The sequence below is a fragment of the Archocentrus centrarchus genome, chromosome 14 (assembly GCF_007364275.1).
Source record: "Archocentrus centrarchus isolate MPI-CPG fArcCen1 chromosome 14, fArcCen1, whole genome shotgun sequence".
In the NCBI taxonomy this organism is placed as follows: Eukaryota; Metazoa; Chordata; class Actinopteri; order Cichliformes; family Cichlidae; genus Archocentrus; species Archocentrus centrarchus.
Window position 1 is genome coordinate 4,682,902 of NC_044359.1, and position 18,356 is coordinate 4,701,257.

Below are 18,356 nucleotides of genomic sequence, written 5' to 3' on the forward strand. Positions count from 1 at the left end.
GAATACTAAAAACTTTTTTGATTCATGTTTGTATTTGTCATTTTTTTTGCCCATACAGTTTAACATATGGACCTGTTCCCTTATTATTTCATGACAAATGAAGAAGACATTGTCAGAAGTAGATTTGGTCCAAAGACATGTCGTGCAGGTGAGGAAGACCATCATTAGGTCGAAGAACCGGAGAGCGAGGAGAAACTTTGGGAGTGAAACATCTGAAATGTTCTTAGAAAACATGAATGCACCGGTCTACTCAGCAGCACCTAAACAGGTGAAAGACCACAGAAGACAAAGTGCACACTGACAGTTATTTCCAAGGTTAAGAAAAGCAGTTTCACAACATCCAACCAAGTCAAGAACACTCTTGAGGAAGCAGGAACTGTTGAAGTCTCCAATCAAGGGACGCCTTCATGAGTAAATACAGAGGGTTTCCAACAAGCTGCAAACCACTGGGTACACTCAAGGTCAAATTAGACTTAGCCAGAAAACATTTAGAAGAGCCTGCAGTTATGGAAATATTCAGTCTGCAACCAGTGATGAAACTAAGTTGAACTTGTACCAGAATGATGAGAAACAGTTTGAGATCTGAAGCATAGTGCATCATCTGTCAAACATGGTGGAGGCAGTGTTGTGGTACAGGCATGTGTGGCTGCCAGTGGAACCGGGTCACTAGTGTTTATTAGTGATGTGACTGCTGATAGAAGCAGCAGGATGAATTCTCTAGTGTACTGGGCTATACTCTCTGCTCAGATTCAGACAAATGCTGCAAAACTGACAGTATTTCACAGTGAGAATCTCCTGTTACACCACATCCCAAAAGTGCTCTGTTGGATTGGGATCTTGTGACTGTGGAGACCATCTGAGTGCAGTGATCGTCAGCTTTGGGACATGGTGCGTTAACTTGCTGGAAGCAGCCATCAGAAAATGATTCCACTATAGTCATAAAGGGATGAACATGGTCAGCAGCAATACTCAGGCCCACTGCGGTGTTTAAAAAATACGCATTTGTACTAAGGGGTCCAACTTGTGCCAAAAGTAATTCCCCAGGTTATTATAGCACCACCAGCAGCCGGAACTGTTGCTCTAAGGGAGGATGGATCCATGCTTTGGATCCAGGATACGACCTGTTGTGCATTCCCTCGCCAAACAAGTGTTTTTTTTTTTTGAGTTACTGTTGCCTTCCCATCAGCTCAAAGCAGTCAACAGCGCTTTCCCCCAGAGAACTGCCGCTCATGGGCTATTTTTTTTTTTGGTCCACTCTGTAGACCGTAGAGATGACTGTGTGGGAAAATCCCAGCAGATTAGCAGTTTCTGAAACCACCATGCCACATTCAAAGTCATTTCAAACACCTTTCTTCCCCATTCTGATGCTCACTTTGAACCTCAGCAGGTGCCTGAATGCACTGAGTTGCTGCCATGTGATTGGCTGATTAGATATTTGCATTAATGAGCATTTGAACAAGTGTACGTATTAAAGTGACCGATACAGGCCTGTAAGTGATACTGTTAGACAAAAGACACTTAAAATAATTGTATTTGGACTGCTGACTTGTGTGATTTAATTTAATGAAATAAATTCAGGCCACATTAAAGGTTTTTAAAAAGCATCCTATATCTTTAATATTTTAGCAGCTCACAGATCTTTTTTTTCTAATTTATAATTATGAATCTCAAAACAAAAACAAAAAAATACCACAAGAGGCTTATTACATGTCTTCTTATATATTTATATAGCAGTTGTTTTGACAGGTCAGTGGTTGAGATCTAACATAATTACACTGGAATGAGACATTTCTTGTTGGGCAACTGTAAAAAGGCATTAGTAGGGAAACTTGGCTCTCACAGGGGCAAAATTGTTCCTTAAAAATATCTCCAAAGAAATACACTCTAAGGCATTGGCAGATAACACACAGACAATATTAAGCTTGAAGACCGAGCAAAACGTGGCAAAAACACAGACTGAAGTGCAAGCGTGATGGCAGGAGTCCGTCATTTCAAATGTTTTGCTCCCAGTGAAAGTTTCCCCCGGCGGTGCGGGGTCAAGAACGAGGAGGGCGGGCGCAGACTCTGCAGACCCCCCCCTCCCTCGTCACCGTTTGTGCGTCACAGAACAGCGTATAAATAATGACTACAGAGCACGGCACACACACCAGAGCCAACTGAGTGCTACCTTTGCTTTCTGACCACTGCAAGGGCAAGGCTGAGTGTTCATGTCATGTTGCACGCCGTTAGGTGATGGACGACGTGAGCCTGCAGTCCAGCACCAATGGAGCTGCTTACTAACCTGTGAGAAGATCCTAGGATGGCATAAATACTTCTCTCCCCACCTTAACTTTCAACCACTGAATCTTTGTCAGTTTGAGCTCTTTTTTTGGCGTGAAATGGTCAAATCTAGAGTCTGTTTGTAGCTGCGATCCAAAACTACATCTACTAAAAAAATGAACTGGTTTCATTACACTGCATTTTTTTTTTCTCAACAGTCAAGACCAAGAATGACAAAGTTGGCATGGTTAAGACTACTCCAGGCAGCCAGCATGTCTTCACTGACAGTCTCATCTTGAAGCACCAACTAATTGATGTGGAACATCATGAAGAACAGGAAATGGAAAGGAGACTGGATTTCATGTAAGCAACAATTAATGTTTCCACGTTGTCAAGTCCTGTATGTGAGTTGACTCGGGCTTTTGTGGCAGGCGTTGCCAGCGTAGTGTGTCCGATAAAATCCCAATAACTGGATCACAAGGACAAGTTTAGTTTCCAGCAGAGGGTTGTGGAGTTTCACCAGTGTTCAGGTTTGAAAGCTCAAGCAAAAAGGATACAGAGAACTTCAGCTAGTTTAATTCTAGACAAATACAACATGTGTTTCTGATATGCCCTCAAACTGCACGGATGTAAACATAACCCCGATTTAGCTCAGTAGAAGCCACAAGCTGAGCACAGCCAAGACTCTCTCAGTCTTTTCTAGCATCAAACATCTGCCTCCAACTGCACAAACGTGAGAAAATAAAAAAGGTGAAATGTGTTTACAGGACTCAAGTTTAATGTCTCAGTTCCACATTATTTCTGTGCACTTGTAGCAGGTGTGGAAGGAGGTAGGGAGTGATTACCAGGATAAAACTACATAGAATGCAAGCATAAATAAACTGTGGATTTGTTGGATATGTCAGTGTATACATAAATGATATTATTTATTTCTAAACTTTACAATTTGTTTTTTGAATGTAGTTTTCTTGTAAAACGCTCCATACATCCGAACGGAATACTGAACAGTGACACACTGTAACTGATTAACCTCCATGTGCTTCCATGCTGTAGTGACTCTGTTCTCTTTGTAAATAGTACTCCTCTGTGCATCACTACTCTTCCTCTTCCTCCTCCTCCTCTTTGAGCTCCAGGTATTCCACCCCCTCCTCCTCCATTACTGTCTCTCCATCCTCTTCACTACTGTCTGATTTATGCCTCTCTATGTCACCCTCTTCCACTAACTCCTCGTCCTCTTCTTCAGGGAGCACGTCTTCCTCTAAGACATCCCGCTCCTCCTCGTATGAGGAGATGGGCGAGTAGTGGGGGAGGTCGAACACGTGTGGGCTGCTGGGTGCATCAGAACTGCTGGGAGGAGGTGATGGAGGAGGTGATGTTGCAGGAGCTGCGACAGGAATTGTGATAGGTACCGGGATGGAAAAAGCAGGAAAGGACTCTGAAGCACACATGCCGGCGCCAGTGTTGATCTCTTGGACCCTCCTGACAGTTGGGTTCAGGTTGCAGGTAGTGTTAGTGGCAGCGGGGGGAATGACGGCCATACCCAGCCCTGAGGTGAGGGCACTGGGTTCAGGTGTGTATTCTCGGATCTCCCCGGGTTCTAGCGGCTCCGGCCCACACGGGTCGTGTTCGCTGCAGCACAACTTGCCGTCCAGTTTGGAGATGAAGAGCAGGCCATCACGGTGCTGACAGCAGTAGGAACTGGGGCACATTTCGCAGAAGGACGCTGCCTCCTTTCCGCATATGTCACACTGGTGCCACGGACATTCCCACCGACCTACAATGGATACACAAACACAAGAAAAATCAAGGAATCTTCATTTCTCTCAGGACTGCTAAAGCCAAAAGGAGACTTCCAACAGCTGTAATTAACATTTGGTGGCATAGCTGCATTCTGGGACCTTCCCAGATTTCTATTTTCATAAAAACTGGGAAATACTGGACTTGTGGCTTTTGTTACCTGTTATTTTTTCTTTTCCATTTTAGTTGTACAGTTGTGGTCAGAAGTTTACATCCACTCATCACGGGCATGACTGTCATGGTAATTTTGGACTTCTACAGATTTCATTGAACTGCTCTTTTCCAGGGTGGAATTGTACAGCATACATCTTTAATGACTTTAAAAATAAGAATTGGGTGCACAGCACAGCATATATGCAGGCTCATATATATATACACACACATTACACTCCCACTAATATTTGGTTAAATGTTCCTTAGCAAGTTGTACCTTGACCAGATGCTTTTGGTAGCCATCAACAAGCTTCTGGTATACGTCTGGCTGGATGCTTGACCGAACAGAATTGGCAGAATTGGTCGAGTTTCATTTAAACTGGTCGGTTTCCTGGCACAGACTGGGCTTTTAAGCATAGTCCACAATTTTTCAGTAGGGTTGAGGTCGGGGCTTTGGGAAGGCCATTCCAGAAGCTTAATGCTAGCCTGCTTTAGCCAGTCCAAAACCAGTTTTGATGTGTTTTGGGATCATTGTCCTGTTGGAACACTCAATTATGTTCAAGTTTCATCATCCAGCTGCTGATTTTATGCGAGGTTGAAGAATTTGAAGGTAGTCCTTCATCCATCCATTTTATATACAGTAATGTACCAGAACCACTGGCAGTAAAACAGCCCCAGAGCATGATGCTGCCACCACCATGCTTGACAGTTAGGTGTTCTTAGGTTTGAAAGCCTCACCTTTACTTCTCACACCTCCTGTCATTGTGGCCAAATAGTTCAATCTTTGTCTCGTCTGACCATCAAACTTTTCTCCTGAAGGCTCGTCCATGTGGGTAGCTGCAAATTTCAGTTGAGCTTGAAGGGGTCGATTTTGGAGAAAGGGGTGACACATCTGAACAACTTGTACTTGTCATGGCTGTGCATATTTATGCCATTTTCTCTACGCCTGCTGTCTCCTCCTCTTGGGGCAGAACCTGAATTGTCGCTCTGCAACCAGGCACATCTGAGATTCATCAAGCTGCACCTACCTCTGTTATTTAAGGGCCAGTTCAAGCCTTCAGTCTCCCCTGGAGTGTTTGCTACACCCTGCGGTAACGGCTCTCCTGTGTGTTCTTTGTGTACAGCCTGTTTCGCCTGGTTCTGAGGAAAACCTTTCGCTCACCTCACTTGTCTGCAGTTTTGGTACTGACCTTTTCTCCATTACTCCACTGCAATTGACAGCTCTCTGAACCAGCTTCCCTGCTTGCCCTCCTGGAGACTACTAATCTGCAGACAACAAACCAGCTACCCCTCCCAAGGACTGTTTCGCTGCCATTGCCAGGTAAGCCTGTTCGATTTTTCACTCAAAGATTCAATTCCCTCTCTCTCTTTGGATTCACCTGTCCCTGGACAATTGGACTAACTTCACTCTCCTCTGCCATAGAAGGACCCTTAAGTGTGTCATCTCTTTCTGGTGCTCGTCTCCCTTGTGACCTGCAGTAACTGGACCTGCTGTGAATGTACTGCTTCTTAAGATTATTTTGTGTTGATTCCTGCTTTGAAATTGTTTGGCCTGGTGTAAATATGCTAAAAATAGTTTTTGCTGCCTCTTCCGTGTCTGCATTTGGGTTGACCTTTTTGTATTGGCTACCGCCCGTATAATTGTTTGATTTGATGATCTTGGAATGAGCAGTTCTTTAGAAATGGCTCCAAAAGACCTTCCCAACTTCCCAACTAAGTTCCTTGGACATTCGTGACATTTTTTTTTTTAATGCTGGCAAAGAGAAACTACTAGTTGTAGTCAATCATGATCACAAATGAGAAGTTAATAGGCCTTAGTCTTGTCAAGTTAAAGGCCACTGTAGACCCTTCAGCACCACTTATTGATAGATTTGAGTGTATGTATACTTTTCCACCCCATGTGGATCAGAGAAAATCCAAAATAAATTCAAACTTGATCCAGTCCTTAAACATATGCGCTGTACAATCACTCCACCCTGGAAAAAGAACAATTCGAAGAACTCAATAAAAGCCCCAAATTACCACAACATTCATTCATTCATGCCCATGATGAGTGGATGTAAATGTCTGACCACAGCTGCTGCTATAATAAACCCAGCCAAAGGTACGAAAAGCTCTTCAAACTACCTTTACTTTGATGAACTACAACACAAATCAGTCAGCAGCTGCAGTGATGGGGGAGTTGTTCTCTGATGTTAAACCACAACAAACTACAAAAACAGGAAGCTGGGGTTAAAGTCACCGACCTGCAGGCCTCTTGGTGAGGTTTAAGCAGTCTGCATGGTAAACTTTGGGACATCCAGGTTTTTTACATGACACCATCTGTCCTCCATCCCCACAGCTGAAACACTCGTCCTCTCTTTCTTTGGTCAACACCACCTTTTTCTTCTTCTTTCCATGACCTCTCCTCTTCAGCTTGCGATCTTTGTCATCAGGTGGAGGGTTGTTCTGGTTCGGAAAGGAGAGAGTTAGATTATTCCCAAACCAACAGCTGTGGTTATTATTTATTGTGGTTTGTCCCTCTTCTCACCTTTGGCCTGAGGCCTAAAAAGCCACTGCAGTTTGGTGCGCCACATTTACAGACCGTCTTCCTGTTACCCAAACACTCCAGATTGTAGTTGAAGGTGAGCTCTGTGCCTGAATGGATAAACACAAACGAGTGAGAGGGGCTTGCTGGTATCACCTCTTTATGCTGCTGATTTAGCAAACCAACCAATTTAAGGGGCTTGTTTTTATCTTCAAGTCTGAAAGAGTCAGTTAACCTGCGGCAATATCGATGAGAGCGAACAGTCCCACCCGGGTGTCACCATTCACCGTCCACTTCTGTGTCTCACAGTTTGGCTGACAGCTGTGGTTCATGAAGCGCGCCTCATTCCCCTTTGGCCCAGCATCAATGATCCGATCCTAAACGCACAGAAAGACATTCAGCAAGAAATTCTGGCAGGCAGAGTTTCATAACACAAAGCTGTTCTTGCATTTTTACTTGAATTACTGTATATACAAATAGTAATAGTGCAACATATTTTTAATATTTAAGGGCTGTAATTTGATGGTGTGGCTATAACCTGCACAAACAAGCCTGGCCATGAAGTTATTACATAATGCACCTATACTACATAATCTGCTGATTTCAATGCATTATGTATATCATCAGTATAATCATAAGGCAACCATGTTTTTTACATTTAAGCAATACTGCTGAGCAGTAGGTATGGCTTTAATATTTCTCAATGATGAGTCATAGTCGTGTAATATTTATGGCCATGAGTCATCCTTGAGCAGCATGTTAGAAAATGCTCAGCCAATCAGAAGCTGGCATCACAGGCTAATCAATAAGGCTGCAGCCTAGAATTGATGTTACTGTAAACAGACTGACTTTACCTACAAATTTGGGATTCCCCAGTTTCTCACTGCCAGCTGATGCCAGCTGCTCAGTGACTGAGATCAGCTGCTAGATATGTGGAATTCCCACTTTCTCCATTTCAGTCAATAATGGTCAAGTAGGTCTAGCCAATCACTTGGCACAATATGATCACATGATTAAGCTAAGCCAATCAGGCATTAGAATGAGGCTGCATATCATTACCATATATTATCATATCATTAGCAGCCTGAAATCCTCCACATGAGATAAATACGGCCAAAGTGTACAAAGGGTACTAAACATCCAAGAATATGAATATGTTGCATGTAAAGAACACATATGCTAAATTTCATGGCTCATTTTATTTTCATTTTATAGCAGGTAAAACCCTCACAGACAGATGGTATGATGACAATATCCTCCACTTTCCCGGGAGGATAAAGAAATGAGACACGGCAGGAAAGAAGCGTTGTGAGAAAGCCATTCATGGTCAGTGTCTTAACCCAAAAGCTGTTCTGTGTAAGTGACCAATTTCAGATCTTAATTAGATTCCATCTAACCGTGTGTCAGTTTGTTACCACGTTTCCTTTTCTTTCTTTTTTTTAAGTCATCCATAATTTGGATTGGTTGAAATTATTCTGTCTCTCCTCTGGTCCCTGTTAAGGCTCATGTAAGTCCTCGTCCTTAACACAGTAAAGTGTTCAGTCAAGGACTTTATCACTTGTAAAAGCAAGCAAAATGAACAAAAGGACGGTGGGCAGTGTATGTGTGTGTGTTTGTGTGTGGGTGATATTTGATTGTGGATTTTTGCATTCAATTTTAATATTTATTGTACTATTTACTACTTTGTGTGCACTTACTCTATTTTCTTTTATTTATTCTATTTCTTTATTTGACTGCAAGAGCAACTGTTTGAGTAGCGCAACTGAATCTCATTGCCTATGCTTGTATAGCAATAAAGGAATCTTGAATCATGAACAAAAGAGGAAACAAGGCGATTGCTGATATTTTTTGCACTCTCTGTGCTCCTGCATTTATTTATTATAGAAAACCCTGTAGCGATAGATTTGCTTGCACACTGTCTCTCTGGATGTGAGGTGAATGACTTCATTTCAATCAGAAGCATTACAGTCAAAAAGAAAACTGACATTACCACCAGCTGGAAGTAATTTGGAAGTACATGAAGTACATTTTTAACTGCCCAGATTCCCAGCTTCTTGTTTTGTTCAGGCATCTGACCAGGGTGCCTCCTGGGTGAGGTGTTCCGGGCATGTCCTACTGGGAGGAGGCCCCGGGTCAGACCCAGGATACACTGAAGAGATTGTATCTCTCACCTGGCCTGGGAACGCCTCTGTGTTCCTCCGGATAAGCTGGAGGAGGTGGATGAGGAGAGGGAGGTCTGGATTTTTCTGCTTAGGCTGCTGTTTCAAAAGGTGCAACTTTTATTTGGAAGGGAAACGGTCCCCATTTCCAGTCCGTGTTGCACTTTTCAGTTTCAGTACAGCTCAGGTGTGTGTGTGTGTGTGTGTGTGTGTGTGTGTGCTTTAGCAATTATTTTCCCAGCGACTGGCATCAACCTCCAGCAGCCACTTGCAGTAGTTGGTCAGTGACCAGTCTTTAAGCCTACGTGACTGGAGCCTTAATCACATTTTCCCCATGATTGTCAGACATCTATAACTGCTGACAAGTTAATGTTACTTGGTTGTGTTTACATTTTTTTAAAACCTTTATTTAACCAAGTAAAATGTTTGAGAACCAGTTCTCATTCATAAACATGATCTGGCAAAGAGGCCCCAACAGAATCAGGTCCACTACACATAGATACACATAAACATAAACATATAAACATACCAAAAAGCAACCAATCAATCAATAAATCGGAGATTAACATGGAGCATGCATGTAAATCATGACAACTGGATAAAAGAGGGGACATTGGGGTGGTCAGCATGAGCAAGAGTCAAGTATGAACTGTTTGTAAAGTGTTCCAGTCATATATGCAAAACCTCAATCAGTGCACACTGTAGTGTGGGACCACGTTGCTTTTCACATATTAAACACACACGAGGCTCGAGCTTTACCTTGTCTAGAGTTAACATGTAGAAGTTACAGATGTTGTTGTCCTGAGCGTGTCTGATCCTCGACCTGCACTCCTCCTCATCAATCACCTCCCCGACGTACTCGCTCACAAACTGACCCTGAGAGCAAAAACACAGGGAACATGCATCATGTAGCCCCAGCCTCTGATGGGAATCCCAGCCTCAGCAGTCAAATGCAGCGACAGCAGCGGCACTGCAGGTACCTTCTTAATGTCGTGGACACAGCGGAGCCCCCAGCCTCGAGACAGCGTCCTAAAGATCTCTACTTGGCTGTACTGACGCTTGGTGAACGCCTGGTTCAGGCACCGGTCACCCGCCGGGCAAACCTGCACGTAAAGGAGCAGCCTCAGTCAGATCCTTGACAGCTGGCTGGAAGTCATGGACACCACTTCACACCATACTGTGCATATATTACATCTACACTGTTAATATTTGGATGTTTTTCCAAGTACAAACTATCAAAAAAACAACCTCTCAGTAATCAGGAGTTTACTTGCATTCAGATGTGAAATATCTTCCTTGTGAGTCAGTAGAGCATTAATGCTGAAATAACAGTCATTAAGCAACCTGAGAGATAATAAATGGTTTATTGTAGCTTCTTAATGTGCAACTATAGGCCAACCAAGCTGCCCATCTTAATGTAATTATGATAGTAATGTGTCAGTTGGAAGAATTTGTTGACTTGAGTCTTTGTTCAACGTGGAGCTCAGTTTGCACTGACTTTGTATTCAAATACAAAATCCACCCCATATTCAGCTTTAGAAGATCTGGAGCAATACTGGAGCCACTAGGTCCTAGTGCTAGTCAACTGTGATACAGTGAAGAACTCCTGACTTTGTTTCTAATGTACAGCTCAAGTTTTTACTTGATGTGTCTTAACTGTACTCACTGCTCAGGGAGATGCTCCAAATTTCATTGTACACCTGTACAATAATGAGTAAAGACATTTCTGAACCTTTACAGTATCTGAAGCTCTGCGTCAGAGTGACGGAGGTGTTTCGGTACCTGTGGGTGGCATTCGTACAGCAGCATACGGTTGATGCACTCGGAGTCCATCCCACACGGACTCTCGTCCGTCGCCTTGCAGTTACAGCGCGGGATCTCTGACAGGTCGGCCGTGAAGATCTGAACCTTTCCTATTGGTCGATTAACCTGAATGGGTCACAATCAAACACTGTTTATTTAAGTGAACATGTGAAGGAAGAGTTTAACCTTTCCTTTTGTTTTTAGTACACTAACGCTCTGTGGCACAATGTGTGACTGTTGGGATCACAGCAGCTGCAGATGTTCTAGTTTGAATGCAGCCAATTTGTTTGTGTGGACAGATTTCAGCTTTGAACACAGAGGCTTCAGCTCCGTGTATTCAGCGCTTTAATTAAAGAGCAAAGTTCGGAGATCAAGCTGACACTGGCCATCTTCTGAAGAAGAAGAAACATGCAGTTTAAAAGCGTTTATGGACAAAGGCATGAAGTCTTTACCTTAATATGCTTGTATGGAGGCGGCTTCCTGTCGTTCTTCCTGTCCTCCTGAAGCTGCCGAAGCTCCTTCTCCGCCTGCAGCTCACGGAACCGCACGGCTGCCTCCTCCAAAGCTGAGGAAGGATGTGATCAAGTGATCTCAAACACAAACCATGACATCAAACCGATCAAAGGATAAATTTGACTTTTCTGCTACCTTTCTTGTAGGTTGCATCGACACCTTTGCCCATCTTTTCTTTGCTGTTGGCGTCCACGTCCATGTAAGGGAAGACTCTGGCCTGGTAGGTCCACAGGTAGTCATTGGAGCCGAAGAAGTGAACGGGGAACTCGCCGACATCATGCCTCATTCGCTGGATGTTCTCTGGGATTGTTTTGGGATGGCTGACCTCTGCCGGCCACCACCTTATAGAACAGAAAATGGGAAAATAAAGGATTCGATAAATTGTGTCTGACTTTTCATTTTGCTTTGTGTTCCCATTTAAAATCTCTGTCGGTCGTTGCTGACCTGTAGCGTCCAACCTTCACCCACACGATGTCTTTGTAGCGAGGCTTCTTCCCGGCCTTGCAGTCGTTGCAGTACCAGCTGCCTTTAGGCATCTCGATGTTCAGACACTCCCGATGAAATGCAGCGGGGCAGGACTCACAGCACAGCAGGCTGCCCCCTGGAGCGCAGCAGGAGGGAAGAGCATCATATTAAAATAAAATATAAATCTGAGCTGAAGGAAAGTCAGTTAGGTTTGGTCTGGTTTTACATGTTTATATTTAATAAACACCTTCAGTGCAGACGAAGCACCAGCTGACGTTGACGTGTTCATGATTCTTGACGCCACGTCGGGGGGTGAAGTGATTGGGACAGACAATGCTGTTGTTGGAGAGCACAACGGTGCCCGCTGCCATGCAGAGGTCTGTAGCGTGATAGGCCACCGGGCAGCGCACACACCGCACCAGACGACCTGCAGACAAACACAGGAGAGTTAATGTCACAGCGCCACACGGGTAACCGTGGCGAAGCTGCTCCCTGAGGATCTCCGATCACCTTTACAGATGTTGGAGCTGTTGGGATTAGCGATGAAGCAGGTGAGACAAACGTGGATGGCGCAGCGGAAACCTCTGTTCACAGGTACGGTGGGGGCGTAGTTGGCGATGCACTCGCCGTGGTAAAACTTGCCGCACACAGGGATCATGCAGCGTCGCACATCCTCACTGCGCTTTTTACACACAAAGCAGGTGTGGATACCTGGATACAGAAAGAACTTAATCAGTACAAACAATAAGAACAAGATCACCGCGGAGCAGGTAACGACCCTCGGCTGTTTTGGATTTCTAAAAACGGGGCAAGGGTGGGGGTGGGGGTTGGTGTCGAAGTGCTGTTATAGTAAAGGCAGTGAACAAGTGTGTGAAGTTGGACGGGTCTAGCATGAACAGTATCTATGGGGTGGCGATGAGCATCCCGGGTCACATCGTTCTCGAGTTATGAGAAACGTTAAAGTTCTTTGGAACAGACGCTGACGCAGAGGCTGTGACGATAGCTCGACTTTTTCTTCCAAACAGCTAAAAATATGTAAATGTTGTTCTTTATCACCAATAACAAAATGATTCTTACATTTAGTTGTTTGTAAATCATGAACAGTTTGTTTAAAACTTCCTTTGTTGGACATGATTTCGGTTCAGAACTAAAAACACGATGTTTTCAGGTTATTTCCCACGTCGGACGAAACAATTTTCAACTTTTTTTAAAGATAAAACACATTTTGGAGTCAACTCGAGAGAAAGGCAGATGTGAAATGTAAAAGTGAGGTCAGAGGTCAAATGTGACATGATGTTTGTATGCAGACTATAATCTGATATTTAGGATCCCCATATATGAGCATCATTCCCAAATGCTGCCAATACAACCAAAGGCGGCAGAATTTTAAGCAGAGTTTTAAAGATCAATGACATTTTATGAAACTTTGACCTTGAAGAAGAGGTTAGAGGTCAAATGTGATCGTTACACGGTACTTTCTACTGTATATGTTGACAACCAAGCTGCCCATCATACTTTCTCAGTTAAAAGGCTTTTTGTCAATTTTTGACCAGTGAATCATTAAGTTGGTCTTGAAAACCTCGGGGGACATAAGCCAAATTTGAATGAATGGTTAACATGACCTCTGACCTTTTATCAGAATTCATTAAAAACTTTCTGAGCTATCGCGTTTACAGACAGAATGACACAAATGCTACCAAACAGACGACCTGCTTGGCTGAGTTAATATCAAAAATCTAATTTAAGAAATCAGATTGTGTTTTTTTGAAACAGAAAATTTTGTGAGAACTAAAAAAAAAAAAAAAAAAAATCCTGCACACTGTTAAATGTGAGTCAGTAAAGAAATCTGCATGCATTTCCATGATGTAGTGGTTTACACAGACTCCCGGTCTGATCCTGGGAGGAGAAACAAATCCCTTCGGGATTGTGTCAGGAAGGGAATCAGGTTTAAAAAAACCCTGACAAATCAAACATGTGGAGACCCCTCGTGAAAAAAGGAGCACCTGAATCTCCCCGTTTCTCATGACTGAACATCTTTAAACTTTGCAGCGTGACCTTTGTTAAATTGTTAGATTATTGGTTCTAACGACATTTGCCTTTAATATGCTTCTCTCTTGGGGAGCAGCGGTTAAATTTACCTGATTTGCACTCAGGACAGACAAACTTCCCCTTTGGTGCCTCAGCCAGAGAAATGCAGGGCAGGTGGAAAGCTCCACAACACTGACCCTCACAGAGCAGCAGCTCCCCGGTCTTCTCACACACCTGAGGAGGAAACAAAGACAACATAACAGGAATGGCAGTGAAGAGAGACAGCTTTAATTTCATGCATGGTTTTCTGGCTAGAGCAGAGAAATGAAGGCTGAGTTTACAGAGAAAAAGTCTCAGGACTTCTCATTGTAATTTGGATGTTGCTAAAATGAAACTTCTTCTTAGAGCTTCTGGACACGTCTCTAAGGATCTTTTTTCATCACTGCTGAAATCTCACCTGACATATGTTCTCCTTCATGGAGGCCGGCCCCCCTCGGTCCCCTATGATCTTCCTCATGGGTAAAAGCGAGTCGTCACACAGCGACAGGTCGTCCTTCATGGAGGAGAAACTGTGGTCCAGGCTGGACGGTTCACCCTGAGGAGACAAAGGAGAAACGTTGCTGTTACATAACAGCAAGTTTAACTATTACTATGTGTAGAAAGAAAATTATAGATGGCCAACCTCTGACTCCTCTGCTCCATCCTTTTTGAGCTCCTCAGCTTTACCATCGTCCGGTTGAGGAACATCAACATCAGCTGGTGCCGTGTCCTCCTGTACGGGTTCTGGTGGGACCTGCGCTGGAGTGGAGGGCGCAGGAGTGCTGTGACTTGTCTGAACCAAGGGTGTGGGCACCCAGAGCTCAGAGGCTGGCGTCGGTGTGGAGGCAGATGCTGGAAGTGGCTTACTCTTTGATTTTAGAAGCGGTGCTGCGCAGTCTGGGTGTAAGAACGCCGTGTGAGAAAAAGAAAGACTAAAGATTCTTAATTTGTAACAGTATTTCCTCTCAGCATCACTATAACCGTGCAGATGAACAGTGGATGTAAACATGAGCAAAAACACTCAAATCAAGCAGCTTTAAAATAAATAAATAATACTGCTTTTATTTATCTTATTAACTGTAGTGTAATGTAGAAGGTTTTAAGGAAAGTCACTGACCAGATTGAGGAGTGGGAGGTTGATTAGTCTTCAGTGCTTTGACCTGGAACAAAGAGGAACATTATCAAAAATGATTGGAGTTAAATCAGTGTTGTTTTGGTCAGCCCGAGAAAAAACTAAAAAAAATAAAGTGTTTATTTTCCCCTTTGTTTAGAGAACTTATCTCCAACTCTAAAAGCATCTTAAGGCTAGGATCCTCTCATCCATCCATCCATCCATCCTCCCTCTGCAGCTTATCCAGTCTGTGTCAGGGGGGCAGCGCCCTGAGCAGAGAGGCCCACACCTCCTCCAGCTCTTCTCGGGGGACTCAGAGACATTCCCGAGTCCGTCGAGTCATAATCTCTCAAACCCTCCCGGCAGGACAAGCCCAAAAAGAAGGTGTCCAGGAGGCATCTTATTCACATCCCTGAGCCACCTGGCTCCTTTCGATGTGGAGGAGTAGCCTCTCTCCTCTGAGCCCCTGCTGCATGAGTCCCGTCTCTAAAGGAGAGCCCCGACAGCCGTCTGAGAAGCTGCGTTTCTGCCACTTGTGTCTGTGATCTTTATCTTCACGCTCTTCATCACAGCAAACTGTCAATCTCCCGCTCTCTCCTTTCTCACTTCACAAGACCATGAAATAGTTGAGGCAGAAACTCATCCCCAAGCCCAAGCGGCCACTCCGCCCTTCTCTGGCTGAGAACTGACGCTCCTTTAGAGGAATGAAGAGGAACCACAAACTGTCTAATTTTTGTATCTTCAAAGATCACCGACAGCTTCTGCTGGGTGAGATTTAAAATCAAAAGCTAAATAAAAAAATCTGATGCCACATTTTCTGATGTTTTGTTTTTTTCTTCACTCTCTTTCTTTAAAATTTCAAAGACTCGATCACAAAATTATACAATTTTGACTTTTTGGTTCTATGAACACCTTCATTCAACTGTCTTTTTTTTTTTTGACCACACAGAAATTATGATTGGAAGTAACCCGACTGTAGGCTGTTTAAGAGCATAAATCCTTTATTTGTATTATTTACACTCGTGTTTGTTTATTTATAACTTAAAGCACAGCTTACAGACAATTAAATAGGCTACTTTATTTTAAAGCACCCAACCTTAAGAAGCTCTTACCAGCTTAGCTGTTCTTAAATAAACACGTGTGGGATGATTAACCCTCTATGATCTCTGAGAGGCTGGAACGACTGGAAAAAGCGCTCAGCGGATCCAAGAAGAACTCAAACCCACCTGTTTGGTTTTTATTGTTCTGACAAAGGATTCAAATGTTTTACGTTCGAACTACAGTATTTATAATATCATGAGGCCAGTGGTGTCATGCTACCAGTCATGCATGTGCCCGTGTGCACACGCACGTTTGACTTCTTACGTTTTCACCACAGTGGCAAGTTTACATTATTCAAAAAAATAACTGAGCAAACATCAAATATGAGACCAAATTGAAGAACACGAGTCATCTGGCTGACCGGCGTCATCATCACAGCTCCCCCCTCGTCAGAGATATATCTGACAGCTCAGGTGGAGGCAGGCTTCATCCAGAGCAGGGCTGCTGTTTGATAAACTATCCCACAGTGTAAATCTGGGTTACAGCAGCCCTGTATGGTGTGCAGATAAATCCCGTGCTCCACCTGAGACTCAGTCCTCTGGACCTCACACAGTCCCCAACAATGAGTTCACTGTTATCAAAAACCATCCTCATTCTCCTTCAGCCTGCTCTCATTTGCCACACTTTCCACTCCCACAGGTGTATTTCTTTCATTGACAAAACAAACCGCACCTCTTTGGTGAACCCAACAGCAGTTTTTAATGTCCAAAGAGGGTTTTGTCGATGGTTCCTAAATCTGGCCGGCAGCATTGGAATGAAAACATTGAACAAAGGGGGGATAAAATGAATAAAAACCTAAGAAATCAGGAAGGGGCCAAATTCCTTTTCATGGCACTGTACTACTGATACTCTGGGAGGATCAGATCAAGGGTTTTTTTAATACCAAACAACTCATTAAAATCCAATCTGATCAAATATCTTCACAGGTTTAACACACTGGACGCAGCTCTATCTAATAAACTGGTAGCTCACAGTATAAATACCACACATCACACCAAACGAATAGCTGTACGCTCAAACATCCATGTTGTACCTTCTTCTTGGGGCCCGTTGATGCCTCGGCCTCCAGGCAGTACTCCAGGATCTTCTGAGTGGGTTTTCTTTTCCGCTTCTTCTCCAGCACGGGAGCGCTTCCTGAAAATCAAACATCACAGCGGGATTAGCACGAAAAAGCAAAAATCTTCATCAAACCACCACATCAAATTTTTATGTGGCGGGACTGCGAGACATGCAAGGCTGGAATAACAAGCAGGAAAAGCACTCGAAAGGGCCTCGATGTTCACGTGATTGTTTGAGGCTGTATTGTGGTCATTTGTTGTGATTAAAAATGAAGTGTAGATTCAGTCTATATTGGATTAGCATCAGCCTCCTGCAGAACACAAAGTGATCTGTTCACTATGGAGCACGCTCAAGGTTGTTCCTACATTAAAAAGCCATTCACAGCTGCTGTGTGTGTGGCTCAGGAAGTAAAGCGGGTCCTCGATGGTTTGTTCTCTTGGTCTATACGAACCCAAGGGACTGCATCTGTGTGTGTGTGAGAGAGATAAAGCACTTAAAGTGCATAAAAGGATGAATATGGGCATTATTTGGCCAGTAAGACTAGAAAAGCACTTTATTAATACCATGTGACAGTTTATAGCACTGACACAGAGCCTAATATGATGTTTATTCTAAGCTTGGTTGAACCAGTTTAACCAGCTGATTTAAGCTGATCTAATTTTACAGTGTAATATAATGAAGCACTTAATTTACTGAACTGTAACCTGTTAAAACCAAACACAAACTATATTCTTGCAAATTCTTGTGAATTTTTGGGATGCAGTTCTTGTACAGTTGTTGTTTGCCTTTCTTTAAACACAGTTTACATCCACTCATCAGGGGCACGAGTGTCACTGTAATTTTAGGCTTTTAATGATTTTTTTTGAACTGTTATTTTTCCATCCTGGAAAGATTGTACAGCACACATGTTTAATGACTTTAAAAAACAAAACTGGGTGTGCAAGTTTGAATTTAGTTTGGATTTCCTCTGATCCACACAGGGTCAGATACAGTATATAGACAAAAGTATTGGTGCACCTACTCAGTAAATGGAAACCCATACCATGAAGCTCCAGGTGCAAAGTTTTGTGCTCATGATCATGACAATGAGTTGCTGTGGTTCTTAAATGTATCCACTTTAAATTTTTTAAAAAACTGACTGGTGTCAACAAAAGCATCCTATTACAGTACAGTAAGAAAACGGGTTCCACGTGAACTTTCTGCATGAGCTGCTGTCTGTCTCCTGACGCGATAAGATCGCCCACACTGAAGTGTTCTTATGGTCCAACCTCAGCAGCATCATACTGAAAAGGCACAAGTCCGCTGGGTCGGTCACCTCTCCAGAAAGGAAGATTATTGTCAC

At 43.4% G+C, this 18,356-nt stretch overlaps 1 protein-coding gene across 4 annotated transcripts in view; it reads right to left on the bottom strand.

The window, feature by feature from the left end:
• Positions 1-3,019: 3,019 nt before the first annotated feature.
• Positions 3,020-18,356, bottom strand: part of nsd1b (nuclear receptor binding SET domain protein 1b) — a 32,901-nt gene continuing 17,564 nt past the window's right edge. For 3 of the 4 annotated variants that reach the window (XM_030746138.1, XM_030746139.1, XM_030746137.1), the window contains 17 exons: positions 16,989-17,089; positions 14,861-14,903; positions 14,387-14,640; positions 14,162-14,299; positions 13,815-13,938; positions 12,187-12,387; positions 11,924-12,103; positions 11,656-11,812; positions 11,347-11,552; positions 11,151-11,263; positions 10,678-10,824; positions 9,876-9,998; positions 9,655-9,771; positions 6,972-7,113; positions 6,740-6,846; positions 6,456-6,657; positions 3,020-4,033 (listed from right to left, as the gene is read on the bottom strand). In XM_030746138.1, the coding sequence (XP_030601998.1) occupies positions 3,354-4,033; positions 6,456-6,657; positions 6,740-6,846; positions 6,972-7,113; positions 9,655-9,771; positions 9,876-9,998; positions 10,678-10,824; positions 11,151-11,263; positions 11,347-11,552; positions 11,656-11,812; positions 11,924-12,103; positions 12,187-12,387; positions 13,815-13,938; positions 14,162-14,299; positions 14,387-14,640; positions 14,861-14,903; positions 16,989-17,089 (3,035 nt within the window). In that variant the 3' untranslated portion in view covers positions 3,020-3,353. Of the gene's footprint in view, positions 4,034-6,455; positions 6,658-6,739; positions 6,847-6,922; positions 7,114-9,654; positions 9,772-9,875; positions 9,999-10,677; positions 10,825-11,150; positions 11,264-11,346; positions 11,553-11,655; positions 11,813-11,923; positions 12,104-12,186; positions 12,388-13,814; positions 13,939-14,161; positions 14,300-14,386; positions 14,641-14,860; positions 14,904-16,988; positions 17,090-18,356 lie in introns of those variants that run through there. The other variant, XR_004020989.1, reaches the window with a different exon arrangement.